The sequence below is a fragment of the Sciurus vulgaris genome, assembly GCF_902686455.1.
Source record: "Sciurus vulgaris genome assembly, chromosome: 2".
NCBI classification, from domain to species: domain Eukaryota; kingdom Metazoa; phylum Chordata; class Mammalia; order Rodentia; family Sciuridae; genus Sciurus; species Sciurus vulgaris.
Window position 1 is genome coordinate 176434353 of NC_136462.1, and position 21770 is coordinate 176456122.

At 47.6% G+C, this 21770-nt stretch overlaps 1 protein-coding gene across 3 annotated transcripts in view; it reads right to left on the reverse strand.

Annotated features, from left to right (window-relative positions):
* The window catches only part of STK35 (serine/threonine kinase 35), a 41865-nt gene that overhangs the window by 12022 nt on the left and 8073 nt on the right, over positions 1 to 21770 (reverse strand). Inside the window, exon 3 of one of the 3 annotated variants that reach the window (XM_079128521.1) lies at positions 14141 to 14890. The exons of the other annotated variants lie outside the window; for them this stretch is intronic. Within the exon in view, the coding sequence (XP_078984647.1) occupies positions 14178 to 14890 (713 nt within the window). The 3' untranslated portion in view covers positions 14141 to 14177. The remainder of the gene's footprint in view (positions 1 to 14140; positions 14891 to 21770) is intronic. 3 annotated transcript variants of the gene reach the window in all.

The following is a 21770-nucleotide window of genomic DNA, read 5'->3' on the forward strand; positions in this document are numbered from 1 at the left end:
TTGGCCTCAGACCATGCATATCCCCTAAGTCAGCCATGGTGACTTAGATCAAGAGGACTGGAGACTGAGGTTGGCACTATGGAGTTTCTGAAAAGCAGACTCTCACCAGACTATAACAGCACAGGTACGATTTGAGACACGGCTCCTAGGTCGCAGCACATTCAAAGACACTAAGGTAACACGCAAGAAAATGATGAAGGCAGGCCCGGTGGCCAGGAGACCTGCTTCAACCCCCATGGCTTGCTCTACCTCTATGGAAACTTCATTTCTTAGGTGCTAACTGAAGGACTTGGGACCAGAGCAGGGATTCTTAACCTGAGATCCTTCTAGGCCCAGGGATGTGGCAGGGGTTCTACAAACCCCTTGAAGGATCATGAAATGTAAGTCACATTCACTTTTCTGGTAAAATATCCCACTATTCAGATTCTGAGGTGGGTCCAGGACACAAAGAGTATGGGAAGCCAGGAGAATCGCTGCAGGCTCCTGTTCTGTGAGGCAAAAACTAACCAGGAAGCAACCTGTGGGCCTGAGGAAGGGCTCCCCACAGCCCAAGACAGCAGGGGTGGGGAGATCAGATCAGCGAGCATTTGGCGGGAGGCAGACTTCAGCTCATCTGTCCCAACAGTGGGGCAATGACGTCCCTCTCCCAGCGAATTTCAAATAACCAATGCGCCACCCCACTTAAAGGGATGGGTGCCATGGAGAAGAGATGGCTCTGTGCCCCATCAGCTGACCACTACACCGAGGACCCACACCCGCAACACGACTGGAAGACCCAGCATACGGCAGGGAGTGACCTGCTAAAAGGGTACTAGCAGAGCTCAACACCAGGACAGTATGTCGCCTTTAGCTCAAGGGTGCCAGGGAGTGCAGTCTGGGGAGTGAACATGTCTATGCCGACTGAAGTGAGTGGTTAGGTGGAAGCTCTCAGGCGAGGAGGCCGAGTCACATCACGGCAGTGCCCATGTCATCAGCACTGCTGACTTCACAGGACTTTACGCCCGATTCCCTGGAGTGCGCTGCCAAAAATGCTGGTACTACAAAGTCTGCCAACTGCATCAGAAGAATCAACGGGCAAGACGGAAGATTCCAGATTTGGAGGTCTCCGTGGTAACAGCGGTAGCACTGAATCACCCCATCTGGGTCTGAGAACCTCGACACACTGAAACCTGGTCTTTCTGGCCTTGAGAAGCCAGAGGCCCTGGGGCACTGGGGCCGCCGTTTCCCTTAAGCACCTCGGCTGGTAAACAGGTCCTGGGTGGAACTCGAGACAGCCGAGAACTTTTTGTCCCTAAAGCAGCCCTGAAAATTGGCAGTTAGTGATGTGGATACCCTAACGATTCCCTTCCTCAACTTATTAAGTGTGGGGTTGAAATAAAAGCCGCCGCGGACGGCCTCCCTGAGTCCCTGCGGAGCCGGGTTCAGCTGTGGTGGCCGTGATTAGCAGAGAAAGGGCTCCAGGGAAGCCTGGGATCCTGAGAGCTACCCGAAGGACCCCGTGCCAGGAGGAAGATGTCGCAGTCCCTGTAATTAGCTAAAGGAGAGGTCACTCTTCCATATGGGGACAAGACAATTTGTGGTTATAAAAGGGAAGACTTAAACCAGGTTGTGACCACAGAGTGGCCCAGGCAAAAGGAGACCATACAGACTTCTGGCCAAAGCCCAGTGCGCCAAGAGGAACTCGGCGGGCACGTGCTAAGGGGTTTGCGCTCTCTTGGGGAACGAAGGGTACCACAAACAGGGAGAAACAAAGCGAAAACACTTGATTCGCCTAAGAGGATTTGGCAAAAAGAAAACAGCAGGGTGAGGCTGCAGCAGAGCCACCATTACTGAGCTTCTGTGTACGTGCTGGAGGGGAGGACACACAGTGCGCATAGCCCCGTGCTTCGGACAGGGAAACGCTGGCCCGGAAAAGGCAGATGGCTTGCCCAACTCACCCAGCCAGTAAGTGGCAGAGCGGCCATGTAAACCTAGGCTTCCGGTCCATTAGGTTCAACAGCAAGTCCCGTAACATCCCGACACCACTATGGGAAAATGGGGTTTGGGACATCCTCTCCAGCTGCTGCCTTTCTTTCTCCACATACTCAGAAGGTGGCTGTGCAGTCTCACGCCCTCTGGAGACACGTCCTGCCAGGTGTGACCTCCCCTCGCTCTTACTCATTCACCCTCCTAAAACACAGCCCGGCACAGTCCCTCCCTGGGATCTGCTCTCCCACACACCCCTGCTCTGCCTGCACCCACTCCCCTTTCTCCAAGGTCCGTCCACAGTGAAACATCCAGCCCCACATGTCGCCATCATTGCCAGCATGCCCTTCTCCTAGCTCCTGGTGTACCTGGGACAGTGGTGACCACCCTGGACTTAGCCAGACGGTCTCTCTTTAGGAGCTCAACGGAGAAGAGCCTGGGCTTGCCCTCCAGCCTTTGTGCTGGCACTCGCTGGCCATGTGGTCAGGGCAAAATCACTTCCCCTCTCTGGAATGGGAGTGGGGGGCAGAGACACCCAGGACGCAGGTGAGGTTTAACAAGGTAACAGTGGAGGGTACTGGGTCTGGCAAACAGCACATGCTCAGCAAGTTCAGGTTGGGGGAGAGTAGGGGAGGACACACCCTGACCCCCTCCTCTCCTGCCTACCAGACTGAAGCCTGCACAGGTCGTGTGCAAAACAGGAACAGTGGATGCACAGCCACCAGCAAGCACCATGGGCTCGGTGTGTATTTGTTAAATGAGTGTTAAAAAAAAAAAAACCTGGGGGTTCCTGGGTTCCATAGAGTGAACCTGGTATGGAAGACGAGCTGAAGGAGTGACCTTGAAACCCTTTCCCGCCAGCTGGATGTCAGTTAAGGTTGCAGGGCCACCCCTCAGCCCCTGGAATTGCACTTCACAATCTGGAAGCAACTGACCAGAGACTTCTCCCCTCCACTCCTTTCCTTAACCCCAAATGGAAAGTACTCTCAAATGCAAATTAAAGCAACTCTCAAAATCAACTCCATAGCCAGCAATCATGGTCCTGGTGGTAGACAACTATTTAAAAGTAAAGACAGCCAGATGCTGGCACTACAAAGCTGCTCCATGGCAGAACTACCAGGCTATCCCTGGGACAAGACCCTGCTCAGGTTTTCAGCTCTAAAAGCAAATCAATACAAAACCAAAACGCCATGTTCTTGAGACACTATTACAGCAGCCTGCATATGCAAACTCAGACACAAGAGTCAGACACATCAGTCACCTTCACTTGGATCATCAGTAAAAGAGTAATACACCGCACATTGCAGCCACCGAATAAAGGCCAGGAAGGAAGGCTCGGGTCTCAGGAGGCCATCCCATGCCTGGGAAGGTGCCCTCCATTCAGCACCAAATTTGAGCTTCAACCACCCTCCACGACCCCACTGATCACACACAGCTCAGCACAAACACCCACAGAAGAAAGGAGGGCTTTACTGGTGTCCTGCACCTCCCGCTCCCAAGTCCCTGTCCTGCAATGGTCAGGATCTCTTACAGTTCTGTCCCCACGGCCAGTTGTGTAAGCCACAGACCACAGAGTCATCTTTGAGCCACCCCTTCCTCATTTGGTCTGACAGTCCCCTTAGAAACCCCCCAAACGTACCTCGATCTCATCTGCGCTTTGCCGGCTCCCTGCTTCCACCATGCCTGCCTCCCTCCAGTCCACTTGCCACACAGGGCTACAGTCCCCACGCACACCCACGGTTCCAACTGCAGCTCAACCACTCAGTGACCTCAGAGCTCGGCCTGACCGGGCTCCCGGTCCCTCCCGTCCTCTCCTCGCGGTGTCCGGCTCCTTCTCCCTCTGCTTGGCAGAGGCGTCATCCTCCAGGTCTGTTTCAGGGGCATGTTCTTCAAGAAATTTTCTTTGGGCTAGACCCCTATTTTTTGCTAGTTCCTTCAAACATTCCCAAGCAGTATTTTTTTAATGATATTTCTCTCCAACTGAGGAGGTTGATGCGCCTCCAGGGTGGGGACCAAGTCTGTTTTTTCACCAGAGCCTACCATAGTGCCTGGTATGTAGGCAATCGATAAATACAGAAGGAATGGGCCCTCTTTGATGTGTTCTTCCTATTCCTAGTGGGGGAACAGGGAAAGCAATGAACGTGCACGCATTTCAAGATGCTAAGCCTATCTCCAGTTCCGGCTTGGTCGAGAACCGGCATCTGTGTAGCACCTGCCGCATGCCTGGCATTCCTCTGCTCCTTTCACGCTGGCGTGCCATTTAATCCTCACAAAGGCAATGTCACCATACGTGTCAGCAACCTTGGTTTACAAATGATGCCTTCAAGGCCTAGAGATTGGAGATTGGAGATTGCCAGGGCTGAAGAGGGCAGAGGTCAGTCAGGGACTACCCTCATCTCCATGACCAGAACCTGACGCAGCAGGTGCTCAATATGTGAATCGAGCCAGGATTCAAAGCTATATCTAAGCCTTAGGGCCTACCTGTGTGTCACATGGTGGTGCTTCCCCGTTCCACGTGCCCCTTTCCCTAGGGTGATTCCCTTCCTCCCAGCAGACTCCCAGAGATCCTCTTATTATCCTGCTGGTACTCGCCTGAGATCATTTTAAGAGGTTCCTCATTACCATGGCTTGGAAGTTCACTTCCCCAGGGCTGGGGAAGCCCATGGAGAAGTTAAATTATTTCTCCTCCTCCCAGGAGCAGACCACAGGGCCTTGCCTCAGCCTAAAAGCAAATACACACACACACACACACACACACACACGGTGGGGGGAGGTAAGCAAAAGAAAGCTGTCCCAGGTCCTAGAATCATGTCCACCTCTGAATGAGGAACATGTCAGAGCTGGGGAAAGAGGGTCAAGAGTGGTCCTCGTTACCTTGGTTCTCTCAATCAGAAAACCAGGGTCACAGAGGAGGAGTGACCTGGTCGAAGTCACAGGGCCAGGTGACTAGAGATCACCATACAGAATTACAGAAGCCAGGGTTAGAAACTTGCAGCCCTCCTGACTCTTAGGCCTCGCTCCAAGCTTTTCAAAGGCAAATAAGTAAAAGATGAGGCAAGGGTCTGCACCCTAAGAGGGTGGCCTGCTGGGCCTTTGCTGTTTTGCAACTGTGCGTACAGCCGCAACATCTGAAGGGCTAGACACAGTACCCCTCCTCCAGATGTGCTGCACAAAACAGGCCTTTTAACAAGTTCCCAGGTAATGCTGCTGCTGGTCTGTGGATCACATTTTCAGAAGCAGTGGTGTGGTGTTTTCTCAGACACTGTTGGGGAATGGAATGGAGGGAGGTTATGATAATGGCTCAGAGCCATCTTCCAGATAATGGGACAGAATCTCAACCTGTTCAATAGAAAACACCTTATTTAAGACACCCTGGGTTTCTGGCACTGGCAAATCAATCCTTCTTCCAACCTTTGCCATGTTTCACCCAGGATCAAGGTGGTAGAAACTTCCATTTAGTCTGCCTATGGCATCAATCCCAATTCATTCCAGGAACAGGTGGGAAATTGGAATTCTAGCAACTGCTGCAATACTGCTACAGGACACGCTCAAGAGAAGGCACAGGACGAGTACTCCGAAGCCTTTCTGCGTCATGGCAGGCTGGTGCCCAGCCCCTGAGATGCTCCAGGCAGAGCAGAGATTGTATCACTGGTGACATCTGGATTTCAGTTTAGGCACTTGGCTTCAACCCCAGAACAAGTTTTATTAAAGGTAAAAGTCACTCTGTTGTTTGTTTGGGGTGTGGTAGACTCAAACTCACTTTTGCTACCCCATGCAAACCAAGGGTTCCTTCCAAATATTCACCAGATCCAAGCAGGCAATCTGGTTACTAACAACAAATGACTCTTAACTTGCGACTTCCAGTTCTCTTTATGTCTGGTACTAGGGGCTGGGCCTTGCTGGTAATGCCCATGCAGTCTGCCAAAATCTGACGGCACTAATACTCCTACCCCATGCCTCAGATTTGCCCCAGACTTCAGTGTTCTAGAAGGGCATGTCTTAGACATGTCTGAAAACAAGAAGGGAAAGAGGGAAAAAAGGGTGTTGCATGTAGTTGTCAAGGGTGTCCTTTTCTCAAAGGACAGAAGGAGATGCAGAGTGAGTCAGCTGGCTTGCAACGTCTTGGTCATCCTCCCTTTAGAAGAGATAATCAATGTTAAAATCCAACATGAGACACCCAAGGTGACGTGCTTCAGCACCGAGCCTCTGAATTCTGAAAACAGCCACAGTGCATAAGACTTCCTCCCTGGCCCCACAGCGAGACCCTTATTGCAGGAACATTTCCATCTTCGTCACTATGCCCTATGGGGTGCCTGGGTGGCTCTAATCCACTCCTCCCAAGTCCCCAGACATCACTTTCTTTAACAAAGAAACAAAATACCAAATGCTTTCTGACCTGTGTATGATGCAGGCTGAGTTATAGCTTTCCCCTGGCACCTCTCACTGAAAGTGAAATTCCTTTAAAGTTGGGAAATTCATTGCAGTGTTTTATGGTATTGATTTATTTTAAACTTGGTTGGCAGTTTTAAGGCCTGCCATACCTCTGAGCCCCAGAAATGTGGGAGGAGGGCTCCATTTTCTGATTTTGTAATGCCACAGAGGACTCACAAGTAGGAATGAAAAGGGGCGAAGAGCTTATGTTCTGCCCCAGTTTACTGAGACGGAAACTTGGGTGCTCTTCCCCAGGCGTGGGCCCACTGTCCATCTCTACACTTAGAACAGCCACTTCCTCCTGCCCGGAGCAAAGCCTCAGGATGCATCCTGAAATGTGACCCCCTCACACCTCACCTGGCAGGTCCAAGGCACCACCAAACCTCCTTCAAGATCCAGCCACAAAAACCCCCTGTTCTCCAAAGGCTTCCCTCTATTCTCCAGTCTCCCTACAGAGACATAATCTACCTCTGGTCTCCACTACTAAATTATAAGCTTCCAGAGGATAAAATCATCAGGGCCACCACTGGGCAACTGCCTCCAGATACCAGGGGAGCTCCTGCCCCCCAAACCTGACCTGACCCCAGAATTTTTCACCCTGGGTCTGCAGGCAGGTCCCTCAACCACAGCGGCAAGACTGATGTCATCCCTCATTTTAATTAGGATTTAGTAAGGGGGCTGAAAGGTCTGTGAGTGAGAAACATGGCAACTCCGGCCCTCTTGCTTGGGGTCCTCATCAACCTTAAAAGCTCTTCCTTGAGCAGGACTCAGTGGCATATGCCACCAGCAGTTCTAGAGGCTGAGGCAGGAGAATTTCAAGTTCAAGGTCAGTCTCCAACTTAGTGAGGCCCTGTCTTTTTTAAAATAAAAAATAAAAAAAAAAAAAAGGTACTGGGGATGTGGCTCAGTGGTTAAGTGCCCCCTGGGGTCAATCCCCAGAATCAAAACCGAAACAAACATGAAACGTCTTTGGAATAGGCTTCTGCCAGGGACCAGGGACTAGAGACAACTACGATGCCTTCTGCTCATAAGAGCCCCTTCCTCATGACTGAGCGTCAGGCGCTCCTACTGTCAGCAGTCCCTCCGAGCCGCGTGCTTTCCTCCAGAGCCGAGTGCGCGCTTCAGTACCTTTGGTAATTTCCGACCTCTGTTTGTGTGGTTTCTCCCTTCTCTGCTGCTGTGACCTTTCCTCCCCTGCCAATGTTTGGGGCTTTGTCATGCGGGCTCACCTCACCTGGAGTGGCTGGTGGTCTGGCGGCAGTGTGGTGAGGGGAACCCACTACCTGCCTCAAAGCACAAATCTGTCACAAGGTGCTCTTCGAGGAGGCAGAATGGAAGAGTGGAATCTCTAGTCAGACACACCTAGCATCAAATCCTGACTCTCAAAACCCTAGGAAAGCGATTCCTGACTTCCTTATCTACAGAATGAGAGCAACGAACAGAACAGTTAGGCAGATGGTACGTGATAACAAGAAGTACAGTGCTGAATTTAACAAGTGCTGCAGATTTAGAGTCAGGGCCACTGCCCCCACGTTTCAGGGGACCCTTAAAGCAGGCTTTGGTAATCAGAGGTGATAATTGTCAGTGGGAGGGTCCCTGGGGTGAGAGGAAATGGGAGATGGAGGAGCCCTGAACCTCCAGACAGCTCTGCTCACAGCTGGATGATTCCATGCCCCTCTGCCTTGCCCACAGGGATACAGTCTCGGCTGGGTGGAGCCAAGGATGCCAGGGAGGGAGAGAATGTGAGCAGCATCTGGGCCTTGCTGTCAACAGCCCAGGGGCAGGCCTGTCCCCTCCCAGATGCTTTCATGTCCTACAGAGCTTCAAGGGACAGATGATCCCAGGGGCCAGCAGCCCCATTACATAACTGATAGCTCAGCTTCTTCCTGTTGATGCAGCAGCAACAATCAAGAGATGGCAACAGCAGCCACAGGAGAGCTGCCGGGGCCTTACGGAAATACCAGCCTTCCCACCTACAGAGCAAGACTCCAAACACCAGCAGAGACAAGACCCCAGGGACAGTCTCTATAAAACAGCAGTACAGACAAGACCCCAGGGACTAGTCTTCACCAGGGTCTTCACGGTTGTAGATGAGCTTCAACTTCCTGGGAGAAAACCAAACACTGTCTTTGCTCATTGTCCCTCTCCTCTGGCACACATCTGTGAAGTGCTAGTGAGACAGAGTCAGGTAAAGTTGTGACCTCCCACTGTAGAGACAGGAACTCAAGAGAGATCAGGGAATAAAGGCTCAGAAGTTCTAGATAGGCCTGGATCAAAGAACTGATAATCAATGGATATATAACCCCTGACCTCCAAAGGATCTCTCTACTTTAAATAAAGCCCCTGTTCTTAAGGATCTAATAATCTACTTTAGGGCACAGGGAGGCATGTCCCTCCTCCCACCCACCTTCCCCCAGGCAATTCAACACTAAGCTGGGATCAGCTTCTAGGGCACAGAAGCAGTCACCGACTGCAGCTCTTGATAGCTTCACCTTTCCTGGAAGCTTGCTCGCTTATGTGCTCCTTCGAGCTACCTGGTGGCTTAGCAGCAGATTGAATCTTCTCAGAAGAAACTACCTCCTGCAGGAAACCTACTAAGTGCCAAGTGCCTCACGTCTCTGTCAGTCATCTCAGAATGCCTGGGGCTGGGTGTGCAGGAAGTTCAATCTAGCTGATGTGTAACTCTTTGCTGAATTCAATCATGAAACATTTAAAATTTATCCAGGATTTAGAAATTCAATGAGAAAACACACCACACTGGTTAAAGCCAGGGACTCAGACTTGGGTTCCAGGGTAGCCTTTGCCTCTTCGTAGCTCTGTGACCTACAACAAGAAATTAGGCCCGATTTTTTTCTGCAACACCAGACTACCACCAAGATCACACATGGAGCAAAGAATATTTTCTGTGACTCTTCAGGTCACATGAACATCTGATTTCCTTCAGCAGCCCTTAGCTGCCTACTCCAAGGAGACGTCATTCGAGGGCTTGGATTCAAAAGGCCCTAGTAACAGAGGTTTGTATACTGGACAGCAGACTTGGCCATGAATGCAGTGTCCCTCATCCCACAACATCCTCCCTAGTAACATGTGGGCGGTGGCACCTGGAAGATCAGTTTGGCTGGCTTCCGGATTGGGGTAATAAGGCTTGTGGCTGGCTGGTAAGATCCATTAGGAATTATTAAATGTTTTCCAAAAGTGACAGATAAGGGAGAGATAGGACCTATCATTATGTAATAGTTAAAAATAGATATAATTTTCTGGAACAAGTAACTAGACAAGGTGGCCGTGGATACAGCTTTGTCCTAAAAGAAAAGTTCTTTGGTAATCCTCAGAAGCGAAGCTACTACAGTGCAGGTCTTCAGAGTGGAATGGAGTCTTTTCACCTCAGGCCACGAGCTCCTCCAGACACCGAGTGCACAGCAGTGTGCACCTAGTGTGAACAGTATTTAATCCACACGTTTTATAGATGATTCTTGCACAACCGTTTGTGACTCCAATAATCTCCATAAGATAAAAATGACCGATTCTATTTTAGGGATGATAAAACCAAGGCACAGAGAGGTAAAATAACTTGCCTGAGGCCACAGAGTCAGTAAACCACAGAAATGGAACTCAATCTCTAGGTTGTCCCAAGTCAACAATCCTTTCAGGGAAAACCCAAGTTTCCAATCCAAAGTGCATTTCCTTTCCTTTCTGTGAAGAGTTAAAATCACTGACCCTTGACTAAAATGCTACTCTGCAACCTGCAACCTTGGAGCTGAGAGGTTTCTTTTTGTTAGTACTGGGGTCCGGCGTACTTAATGTACGTAGCTAGTTTGAGCTGTGACAAGTCCAACTGGAACATTGGCTAGGAAATCAGGACAGGCAAGTTCTGTCTCTTCTTTTGGGACCTCGCACTATCGCCTCATCCCTAGTTTTCTAGCTACCACCCACTTGCTGGCTCCTCTTCACAGCAAAATTCCTCAGAAAAATCCATCTTTATTACTGGCTCCCTGGTTTATCTGCGCAGCTGAACCTTTTCAGAATGTAATAGACACTGTTTGCCTTTTTCACTTTCTTCGTCTCCTGGCTGTACAATGGAGTTTTCCAGAAGTTACATGATGAGTGATATGGTGCCCAAATGTATTGCAGAACCGTGAATCCAGTTAACTATTAAGGCAGACATTAAAGAGATTTGCAAACATACACAACTACCCTACTTACTAAATGTTTCTGAAAACTTATTTTTCATAAAATGTTAGCTATGACATGTTATTTATTCATTCAAGAGGGATATTTAATAACATTTCTCAGTTTTAATTTTTAACAAATATCCACATGTAATCCCAAACAAAAGTTCCCTGGAGTCTACTCCCCAAACTTTGAGAGTCACTGGTCTATTTTCTCACTATCTCCAAACCCTATCTTCTCATGCCTGCTCAAATCCATTCTAGTTAGGGGCCAAAACCACCCAAGATACCAATCACTTCCCATTTGCTAAAACCAATGAACAGTATTCAGAGTGGTCCAGAGCTTCGTCCTCTGGACTCTTCCCCTGAACTCCAGACTCAGCCAACTGCCTATTCTAGACCAGTACTTGAATTCTAAAATGGTGTGCCAAACTTCAGAGGATTAAACCCAGGCAAACCCATTTCCCCAATTCTCCCCATTTCACTTGATGGTAACTCTCTCCTTCTAACTGCTTAGTCCTGAATCTTGGAGCTATCCTTAATTCCTCCTCTCACACCTCACATGTCCAATCCACAGGAAATCTTGTTAGTTCTGACTTCAAAATAGACCCCAAATCCAATCACCCCCTCCCACCTCCACTGTTTTGGGCCCCCATCAACTCTTACCTGGATTATTATGGGGGCCTTCCATTTCGCCTCTCACTTGCTTCCCCATGGCTTATTTTTAGCACAGCAAACACATCTTTCAAAACATGAGGTATCGCACAGCAACACACACCAATGGCTTTCTATTTCACCCAGAACAAAAGACAAAATGTTTACCATGGCCTACAAAGCCTGTGCTGTTGACTCCTGTTACCTCGGCTTCTCTTTTTCTACCCTCAACTCTTGGCTACTCTGGCAGTTAGGCCTTTATACTGGCTGTTGTCTGTCTGGGATGCTCTTTTCCCAGAAGTCCTCGACTCTCTCCCTCAACTCCTAACCTTTGCTCAAAGGTCACAGTCTCAAGGAGACTCACCTTGACATTCCACCCACTTCCCAACATTCCCTTTCCTCCTCCACGGGCCCTTTCTTCAGATCACCTGTGTTTACTGCCTGTTTTCGGAACATAGTATAAGCTCCTCAACTGCAAAAATGTGTCTGCTTTTTTCACCAGTGTATTGCCTGTGCCTGAAATGATACCTGGAAAATACTTTCCCAATAAATACCTTGAAAAAGTAAAATTAGCTTTTCGGAAGGGGGTCTGGATTCAACGTTTTCAGCTCAAGCCTGATTCTCTAACCAGCCAGATCCAGTTCATCTACAGGACAATGAAAGGGAAGCTTCTAGCACCACAGTTCAGCTCTGCTCACACAGACCTAGGCCCAGCCCACAGTGCACTGCCCACCTAGCACAAGGGAAGCCAGTACAATACTACCAGTACGGTCCTACTCAGCTGTGAATCACAAAGTGAATCAACGAAATGGCCTGGGGCACTTACCTGTGAAGTTCCTAACCTTTCCTCCTCTTCTCAAGGTCACCCCTTTCTCCTAGATAAAGGAATCACTTCTATTTAGCAAAAACTCCGCCCTGTAAAGCAGCTCAAGTCCCAAGTGTGGATATACAAAGGGGAGCCCTGATCTCAATTTGCTGTGACAACCTCACAATCCTATAACCCAAATTCAGATCCTCTTCCAATGACAGTGCTCCTCCTACACCAGGGCAAACTAAGAATTCTAAGAGGGCTTTCAGAAGCAGAAAGGACAAGATGCAACTGGGGAGCAACAGCATGAAGTACAGCTCAAACACTGGCTGGCCAAGCCCCCAGTCTCTAACATGGCGTGACCATGGGCTTCACTTTGGGGGATGGTACTGTCTTACTCAATGAATGGCAGACAAGTTGGCCTGGCACCTGAAAAGGTGCTCAGAAATATCCGTAGACGGAAGAATTAAACCTAGTGCCTCGCTCAGCACTGACGTTAACCAACTCCTTTCAGTTCAAACCAACGCAACCTAGAGATCTCAGAAGCATGGGAAAGGGGAGTAAGAACTGACTCTGAGTGACAGGCCTGGGCTGGATGGTTCCTGAGGCTTCCTCCTTGGACCCACTGGGAACAGCACTAGCCCCCAACCACCTCATCTCCAAGCTCATCAAGGGTGGCTCATTTACAGCTTGCCGTACTGATGTTGAGGGGAGAAAGTGGGGCTGCTTGAGTAACATGTCTCTTCCCTAAATTTAGTGGACTCTTGGGCAACCACTTAACCCCCTTGCCAGGCTGTCAAGGTGAAATGAAATGGCACACGTCAAAATGCCACACACACACGCGCGCGCGCGGAGGTAAATTCTGATCTATTTCCCCTGCCAGCACCTCAGACTCCTGTCTAGGCACACAACTTTGGACCTTCCGCCTCAACTTCCATGCACAGGTTCCTTCTCCTGGCAGGTCCCTGTCCTTCCTCACTAACTGAAGTTACTCTCATCTCTCCAATGTGCCAGGATTCCTCTAGCACCAGGTCCTTTGCAGAAACCAATCCTTCTACCTAGGATGCTCCCTGCTACCCCCAATTCCCTATTCTTGCCTCTGGATACCACACCCGTTAGGTCAATTCCCCTTAATACTTCCCTCATTCACTATAAACAAATGTGACAAATGTTGATCAATGCTTTGCTCCCTAATTAAAGCTGCATGAAGATGGGGAAAGTGAGATTTTGCTTATCATGCTCCTCCAGAACCAGCAGAGGAACAATATTTCTGCTAAGCAAGAAAAGACTTCCAGCAGCAGGGTGCATGCCTATAATCCAAGTGATTAGGCAAGCTGAGGTGGGAGGATTGCAAGTTCAAAGTCAGCCTCAGCAAATTAGAGGCCCTAGGCAACTTAGTGAGACCCTGTCGCTAAGTAAAAAATTAAAGTGGCACAACGGTAGAGAGCCCATGGGTTCAGTCCCTGGTACAAAAAAAAAAAGAGAGAGACTTCATTACTATATTCTTTATAGTGTCTAAAATGGAGACAATTTGATATTTAAAGTAGGAGAAAGGTTGTATTATGGTCTATATAATGGGATGTCATATAATCGCTGAAAACTATTTTTTTTTTTTTGTGGTGCTGGGGATTGAACCCAGGGCCTTGTACTTGTGAGGCAAGCACTCTACCAACTGAGCTATATCCCCAGCCCGAAAACTACATATTCCAAGTATGATGAGGAGGTGCTCAGACCAACATGGAGTAAAAAGAGCAGAAGACCAGTGAAAAGAGCAGTCAGATGACCCCTAACCGCAGTCAGATCAAAACAATGTAGAGACAGATAGACCTAAACAATGTAGAATCAGATGTGTGAACTGGAGGGATAGGATTGGTCATGCTTACTCCTCTTTGCATTTACTACTTGATGGGGTGTTTCTTATAAAATTTAACCCAAACACAACGTCCTCCCCGAAGACTCCCCTATGCTTCCCAACTTATGTTCTAATAATCCCACCTCTCTCTTCATCAAGAATTAGGGGCAGATAATAAGCCTTACTTCTCATCAACCCTGTCTTCTCCCCAACTCTCCAGAGCCCACCCAGAGCCCAGGGTGACAAGAAGGGAGCACTCACCTAGTTTAAAAACACCCAAGATGGTCAGCCCTGAATTTTAAGCAGCACATGTGACCTGGTCCATTCTGGTTTCAAGTTCAAAGGCATCAGGCCGGTCCTGTGGGTTAGCAGCTAACATATCTTTCAAGAGCTGCTTGATCCCCTCAGACATGGAAGTCCTACGTTTCTGAGGGATGTGCAACTCCATCTTTGGGTTTTCTAGCAGCGCCTCACCAACAGGGACGATCTCAGTCCCCTGTTTAATGTAGGTCCCCAGGAGCTCTTTCTTGGTCTCAGAGTCAATGAAAGTGATTCTCTCTATCATTGCCCAGATGATAATGCCCAGGGCAAAGATGTCCGCCTTGGCCGTGTAGTGTCCCTCCCAGACTTCAGGGGCCATGTAGAAGTCTGAGCCACAGGCTGAGGACAGCCAGTATTTATTCACATTCACATTTTTGTTGTCTTGATTGCCCTCTTTGCCTCGAGGTGCCAGCCCAGCACAGACCTTGCTCAGTCCAAAGTCCGCCACCTTGAGGATAGGGGTGCCGGAGCGTTCTGTGATGAGGATGTTGTCTGGTTTTAGGTCCCTGTGCACGATGTGGTTTTTGTGCAGGAAGGCAATGGCGCTGGTGAGCTGTAGCATGAAGCTTTTGTTGGTAGCTGGGTCCGGCCTCCGAGACAGAACGTATTGATTCAGGTCTCCACCTTCACAGAACTCCATGACAAACCAGAGATAGCAGGGCTCCTCGGCATAGCCCAGGATCCTTTCTCCTAAACCAAAGGACAGGAAAGAGCTCGAGTGAGATGGACGTGTTCACATCACTTTTGAACCAAAACAATGCACTATGTTAAAAATGATGGTGGTGACAAATAATTCCTCCAATTCCTGCACAATTGGCATCAAGCCAATGTAGACATGCAGGAGTGTTTCTAACCACACAGGCTAAGTCTAGGTATGACACGGAGCAGACTGGTGTCAAGCACCTGGGGTGTAGAATCAAGAGGCCTGGGTAGGAGCTCAGGTTACTGCTACATGGTTGACTGGGAAGCCATTTTTTTTCTTTACTGCTTCTGAACAGGGAGCATCAAGCACCCACACCTCCCAGGGCTGCTGGGAAGATGAGACAAGGTGAAGCACAGGAGCAGACTGCAGGGTGTTTGCTGCTTCTATTATCACTATACTCTACACCAGGCAAATGACCCTCCCTTCTTTCCCGACTTGTGTGAGGGCTCCATTGATGTAGGAAGAATGGCACAAATTATTTCAGAAGCCCCCTCCAACTCAGCAATATCTTCCGCTAGCCCACCACATGCCCACTGCAAGTCAAGAGGGCAACACTGACCTGACTCTACAAAGTTAGCTTAGTTTCAAGGGGGCAGGTATCTGCAATAGCAACCACCATAAGCTGTGGGTCAGCAGTAAGGTCAACCTGCATCAACAATGAAGAGTGGGCAGGACCTGAATTGCCCTTTAAAGGACAGGCAGTGGACCAGCAGGAGGAAGGAAGAAGGTAACTTTAGGCTGAGATGGCACAGACAACGGGACTCAGGAATGAACAAAGTAGGAAGGGGTAAACAGAAGTCTGGAGTAGACGTGTAAGGCAGAATTTAGTTGTGTGGGCTTGAAAGCAGGAAAGCTGAGGACTGGTATCTCCAAGCAAATCCCAAAATTCTTTATAAAGCAACTGACAGCACACTGAACTTTTACGTGAAAGTTATTTGATGACAAGTGCCCTAAAAGTTGTCTAAGTAGGCAGATGTTTATTTTGCTAATGAAAATTTGGCTAGGGTTACAACTGTAGCAACTTGCCCTGGGTCATCTGTAACAGCCAGGATCTGAAAACAAGCCTTCAGGTCCCGGTATGGTGTAGCCACCTTCCCAATGACAGGAGCTGAACCTCCTCTGCCAAAGGATGATTTTTACTAGTCATTGATTTTACCATACCTTACTACATAGACAATCAGTGATCCAGATGAGTCGCTACTACCCCAAACAACCCTGAAATTACCAAGGCTCACGGTCTACCAAAGCCAGAGGTTGGGGAGTTCCAGATTGAGCCTCTGTGATTTGACAAAAGCTTTAGGTTTTGACTATAACCTAACATACCTCACTTCTTCTGCAATTATATAATTCATTTGTTTCTATTACTCACAAAGTAATACAGGTAGAACCAGTCTAGGGCAGATGGCTTCTTCTTCTTTTTTTTTTTTTTTAAAGATCAGTAGTTTCCCCTCTCGTAATCCTCTTTCTAGGTCACTGGGAAGCAGGCTGAGGCTCTCTACCTAAAATCACTGCAAAATGAAGCAGCGACCTAAAGCCCCAATCTATCTAGACTCAAGGAGAGAGGAAGAAAAAGAAGAGTAAGGCTTCCTGGTGGTACAGCCAGAAAGGAAAAGATTAAAAGTCATCAAATTCCTTCTGCAAAGGCCACATCAGAAAACAGTGAAACTTCTGGTGGGAGAATAAAGGGTGGGGAACGATGATTATTTTATATACAAAGCTGGTAACTATGGCAATGGAAGAAAAAAAGAAAACAAGTCTGCCAAACAGACCATAATGTAGGTCTAGGTCACAAGAATCCAGGGAAAGAAAATAAGGGCCAAAAGAGTGCCTGAAATTAGCCCGTGGGTGGGGTAGAGGGGACCCCTGGACCGAGGGGCCTACTCTGAGGAGTGAGCGAAGTAAGCTTAGGAGGTGCTAAAGGAGGGGCTGGGTATAGGGAGGAAAACACTGGGTGGAAGCATTCTCAGAAGCTGAAATGGCATCAGTGACAGAATGGAAAACCTGGGAGTACAGCTACTTGTCCCAGAGACAGAACTACTCTGAGTACACAAGGGCCTTGGGTTTATTTCAGAAACTGAAATAAACCCCCAGCTGCGCACCAGAAAAATGGAAGAGGTTAGAATTTTGGCCCTTATGTAAGGCAGATTGCCTGCCTGGGTCTCCTGGCTACCTTATGACCGAAGGGAGGGGACATGGACGGCACCCCACACTTGTGCTCTTCTGTGGTAAAGCAAGCCAGGGTGACCTAAGAGGGGGAGCACAGACCCAGAAGCAAGGAGTCTGGGTGCATTCCCCAACTCTCTCCACTGGCTTGTGGGTGGATTCTTAGTTTGCGGGGAAAACTGAGGTATGAGGGAAGATGGCTACAACCCTGGTCCCTGAACCTGAGCATCAGTCTTTTTTGGTGGCCCCATCTTCTCATTGATCAAATTTGAAAATGACATCTACAGCACATAATCACCATAAATAAAGTCACAGACTACATGAAATACAATTATATGAAATTTTGCAGAGGACAAAGGCACTTTGCAGGAATCACTGATCATGACTAACATTCTCGTTGCCACCAAACCCCAACCCAGTCCTTGGAAGTCATGATTTCAATAATCTCAGGGGTATAGACCCAGAATCAAGTTCTTGCATGTGAGGCAGAAGATGACTCTTAGATCAGAGAATGAAAGTGGATAATTATATCACATTTCTTAGGCGATAACAACTAAGACCTAAGTTCTAGCTAGTTCAGGCCACTTTTACTTGGGGTGGTCTCTCTACCTAAAAAGACCCCTATCTCTGCCAAATGTGAGCCAGAAGGGCTAACTGTGACCACCAAACGAGCCTTCAGAGTTAAGTCCTCAAGATACAAGTGAACGTCCACCTAAGGACAGCCCAAAGGCCACTCTACTCTTGCCAGACTTCCCAGGGAACCTCCTTCTCTAACCAGACAGGGCCCTAGTTTATTTTATTTCAATTTTTATTAAATTATACCAGACAGCTCATTAACAACCCATGGTTCAGCTTCTATTTGGTCATGAGAAATGCTAGCTCACTTTGCAAATGGGTTAGATTTCTCAGTTCTCCAGCATCCCCAGAGGGACGACCTGAGTCATTTACCAGGTGTGTACTGGGAAAGAGAAAATGGTCAAACTCTCGGGGATTACGGAACACTGGTTCTGAAATGACACTAATTCCTGAAGACCAAAACGTCACAGTGGTCCGAGCAGGGACTGATGGAGCTCAGGCCTACCTCAGAGCATCCAGCGGGTCCCCAACCAAGCCTGTGGTTATTTTCCCACTTTCAAGACGTACTATTGGAATAGGCAACTTCTATAATTCCCATGTGAAATTTAGTATTTTTTAGCTGATAGAAACAAATAAAAACTTAGGTTTTTATAATTCCCTCGTCTGGTACAATCTGACGGGCTCTAATAAAATTAAGAGTGAAATGCCAGGAGCAGCGGCACCTATAATCCCAGAGACTCAGGAGCTGAGGCAACAAAATGGCAAGTGCAAGGCCAGCCTGGCAACTTAGAGAGACCCTGTCTCTAAAATTTTTAAAAATTTAAGAAAGGGCTGGGGATTTAGCTCAATGGCAAAGTGCCCCTGGGCTCGATCCTCAGTACTGGGCGGTGGCAGGCAGGAGGGGGGGGGGCATTCAGAGTTAAAAACTGAGCTTCTTTTCCAGAGAGGGAGAAAATATTGAGGATGTTACTTGGAAGTGACAAGAATTTGAGAACATGAACCCGAGTGCTCACTGGGTTTCAGACACAATGTCATTACATGAGCCATCTTATCTCACCGCCTACTGCACGTTTTCTAGGTGATGAAACTAAGGGTGAGAAGAGCTAAGTAACCTGCCCAAGAGCACTATTGGGAGTTTGGTAGGATCTGAGCCACCACGGCCAAGTTCATCTAATAATGCTGCCTCCCAGTTCACAGAAGGCCGAACCATGTACTTTGATTAAAGAGGCAGGCCCACAGAAGTCAGGTGGCCACAAAACAGATTTCATATTTCAAAATATTCTATGTCACAGTTCACAAGGAGACAGAAAACGCAAAAAACAAACCCTCCAAACCAAGTAGGTGCAAATAAACTAATGAAATCCTTCAATAAAATGTGCCCTGCTTTACTGAGAAACTGTAGGCCAGCAGGCTCCATGTGAGGACAGCGGTGTGAGCTTTGCAAAAGCATGCACCTCCTGGGAAGATACAAAACACCCTGGAGTTTATAAGCCAATGAATTCCCAAGATATCCCCAGAGGTAGGATGTCCAGCTTCTTGTCAATTCCATTCAAACAGTTTCCGCACACACATGGCTTGTCAGACTCCAGGGATGAGAGATGAGTTAAGATGCAGTCTCTGCCCCTACAAAGGCTGCTGGTTGGGAGAAGCATGATGTGTACAACTGTAAGAGCCAGCAAGGCCCCGTTCTGCCTGACGACTGGGGACAGAAAGGGAGAGAAAGGCAGGCTGGGAATAACTAAAGAGACCCTTCAGCTGTCTTTCCCAGGAAGGTGATGTGAAGGCACAGCTAAGGTCACAGGAGTCCAGGGAGTCACAGAAGAGATGCAGTGCTGGGCAGGGTGAGGCTGGAGATGTTCTGGGGCAGACTGAGATGCTAAGAAATGGAAATGACTCAAAAGTCTCAATTTATTTTAGAAAGATACACTGCTCACCGAGTGTTAAGAAGTCATCAATTTTAGACATGGCATTTAAGCTCTTACAGACTGTTGACAACATACCATGGACTAAGTCAACTTCTCATTTCAGAGCTGGTAACGGGAAGGAGTCTGTCTTAGATAATTGATGGAAAAAGTTCTCTCTGGAGGCATGAGGGGCTGGAGATGGAAGACAGGTGAGTAGTCAGGAGACTCGTCAGAAGGTTCTCAACCAAAGGGAGGGAAAGGGATTTGAGAGAGACTTGGAGGTTTAGGATCAACAGAATTTAGTGTCTTATCTGATAGAAACCAAGTCAAGAGAGTACTTTGGCCAGTCCTCTCTTCTTACTCCAGACTCCCATATATTCTGAGTAACATCCTTCTTTATAGCCTTAGTTCAGGCTCAAAAAATAAGCAACTTGCCCATCTATATAGTCCCAGAGCTGGTGAGGGGCAGGACCTAGAGTCTCCACAGCTCGGAACCTCAGGATGCTCCACTACTGCCTCTTAGTGCCCCAGCAGAATCTCACACCCGGGTGTTCTGATCCCCTGCAGGCACAAGCGCCTTGTGAGCAGACTGATGCATGCACTGAGGAATCTGATGTTCATCAAGGCCCTGGTGCTGATGGTCCAAATACACAACATGCAGATTCACTTCTTTTCAATAGAACTGATTATGATTTTTACCTAAATGTTCTGGGATAATAACAACTCAGTAGTATGTACCACGAGTCTTAAAAATGCTCAATCAATTTGATATAAAAATCCCATTCTAGCCAGGCATGGTGGTACACCCTGTAATCCCAAGACTCAGGAGGCTGAGGCAGGAGGACCACAAGTTTGGGGCCAGCCTTGGCAACTTAGTGAGACCGTATCTCAAAATAAAAAGTTTAAAAAAAAAAAAAAAAAAAAAAGGGTCTGGGGACATAGCCCAGCAGTAAAACACACCCTGCGTTCAATTCCCGGTAGCGAAAACTAAATAAAAAATAAAAATCCCGTTCTAAGAATTTATACTAAAAGTACCAAAAGTATTAAAACAACAACAACAAAAAACCCTACCACCAACAAGACACCCTAAATACCCAGAACACCCAGAACTAGTATTCCACATAGCATAATAAAAGTAAAGGATTGAAAACAACTAAAATGTCTAAGAATGGTAACAGTTAATTATGATATTTGCCACTTGGTTGAATGCTTTCAAGGGTCATGTTATATGTCAACAGAAACTTAAGAAGTCAAAAGTCATAACATATCATAAACAAGTTTTAATGTGAAGGGGAAAAAAGAGCAGAATATTATAAAGTTATGTTAAAGAAAAAATTAGAGATAAAAATGTAGTTTGAATAAGTTATGACTAGCCTTGCTTTAATTAGTTAAGCATTGTACGCTAAAATCTTTTAAAGTGGTTCACCTAAAGAGCAGTCCTGACAGGCTGAAGGCAAGCCCCTACCATGTCTTCCCAAGAACAATGAGTATTTAGACCAATTCTGCTGCCCAATTTCAATGATTTGAGGCTGTGCCACGACACTATATAAAAGGTTGGGTACCATGTCAACACCATGGGGTGTGCCCAAAGGACTTCCTAAAATTAGTTAAATAGATCTGTTTTCAATGGCTGCCAGACAAGATACAGTGTCCTACAGAGGCCAAGAATGAAACTGCAGGCCTGGTATCAGCATTTCCCTCTAGCCCCTGCTTTCTATTATGACCCAAGATCCAAAGAATCTGTTTCACTTTCCATAAACTGGAAAGAACACTGCCATTAATGGGCTCTTGCAAGGCTTGTGACATCTGAAGCACCTAGCATAGTGCCTAGACCCAGAGCAGATGACTACTGGGTGTTAATTATTTTAAGGTCTCTGAACACCAGTGGCAGTCGTCCAATGTGACCACATTGGTCATAAGACAGCATATCAAGAACTGAGCAACTGCAGAGAACATCTGTTTATAAAAGGAGGGCTCTCTCCTTCACTAGTGTCATACTGGACAAGTTATTTGACATTGATGCATCTCCATTTTTCTCATTTGTAACATCAGGTAACAAAAACACTAATTTCTCAGGAGAGGATTAAATGAGAAAATGAACATGAAAATACTGAGGGACAAGCAATCACCACTTGGAACATTACTGGGAATCTGGGTAAAGTGTGTATTCTGCCAGTCAAGCAGAGCGGGAATAATCCATGGCATTCCTGGTTCAAGAATTTCT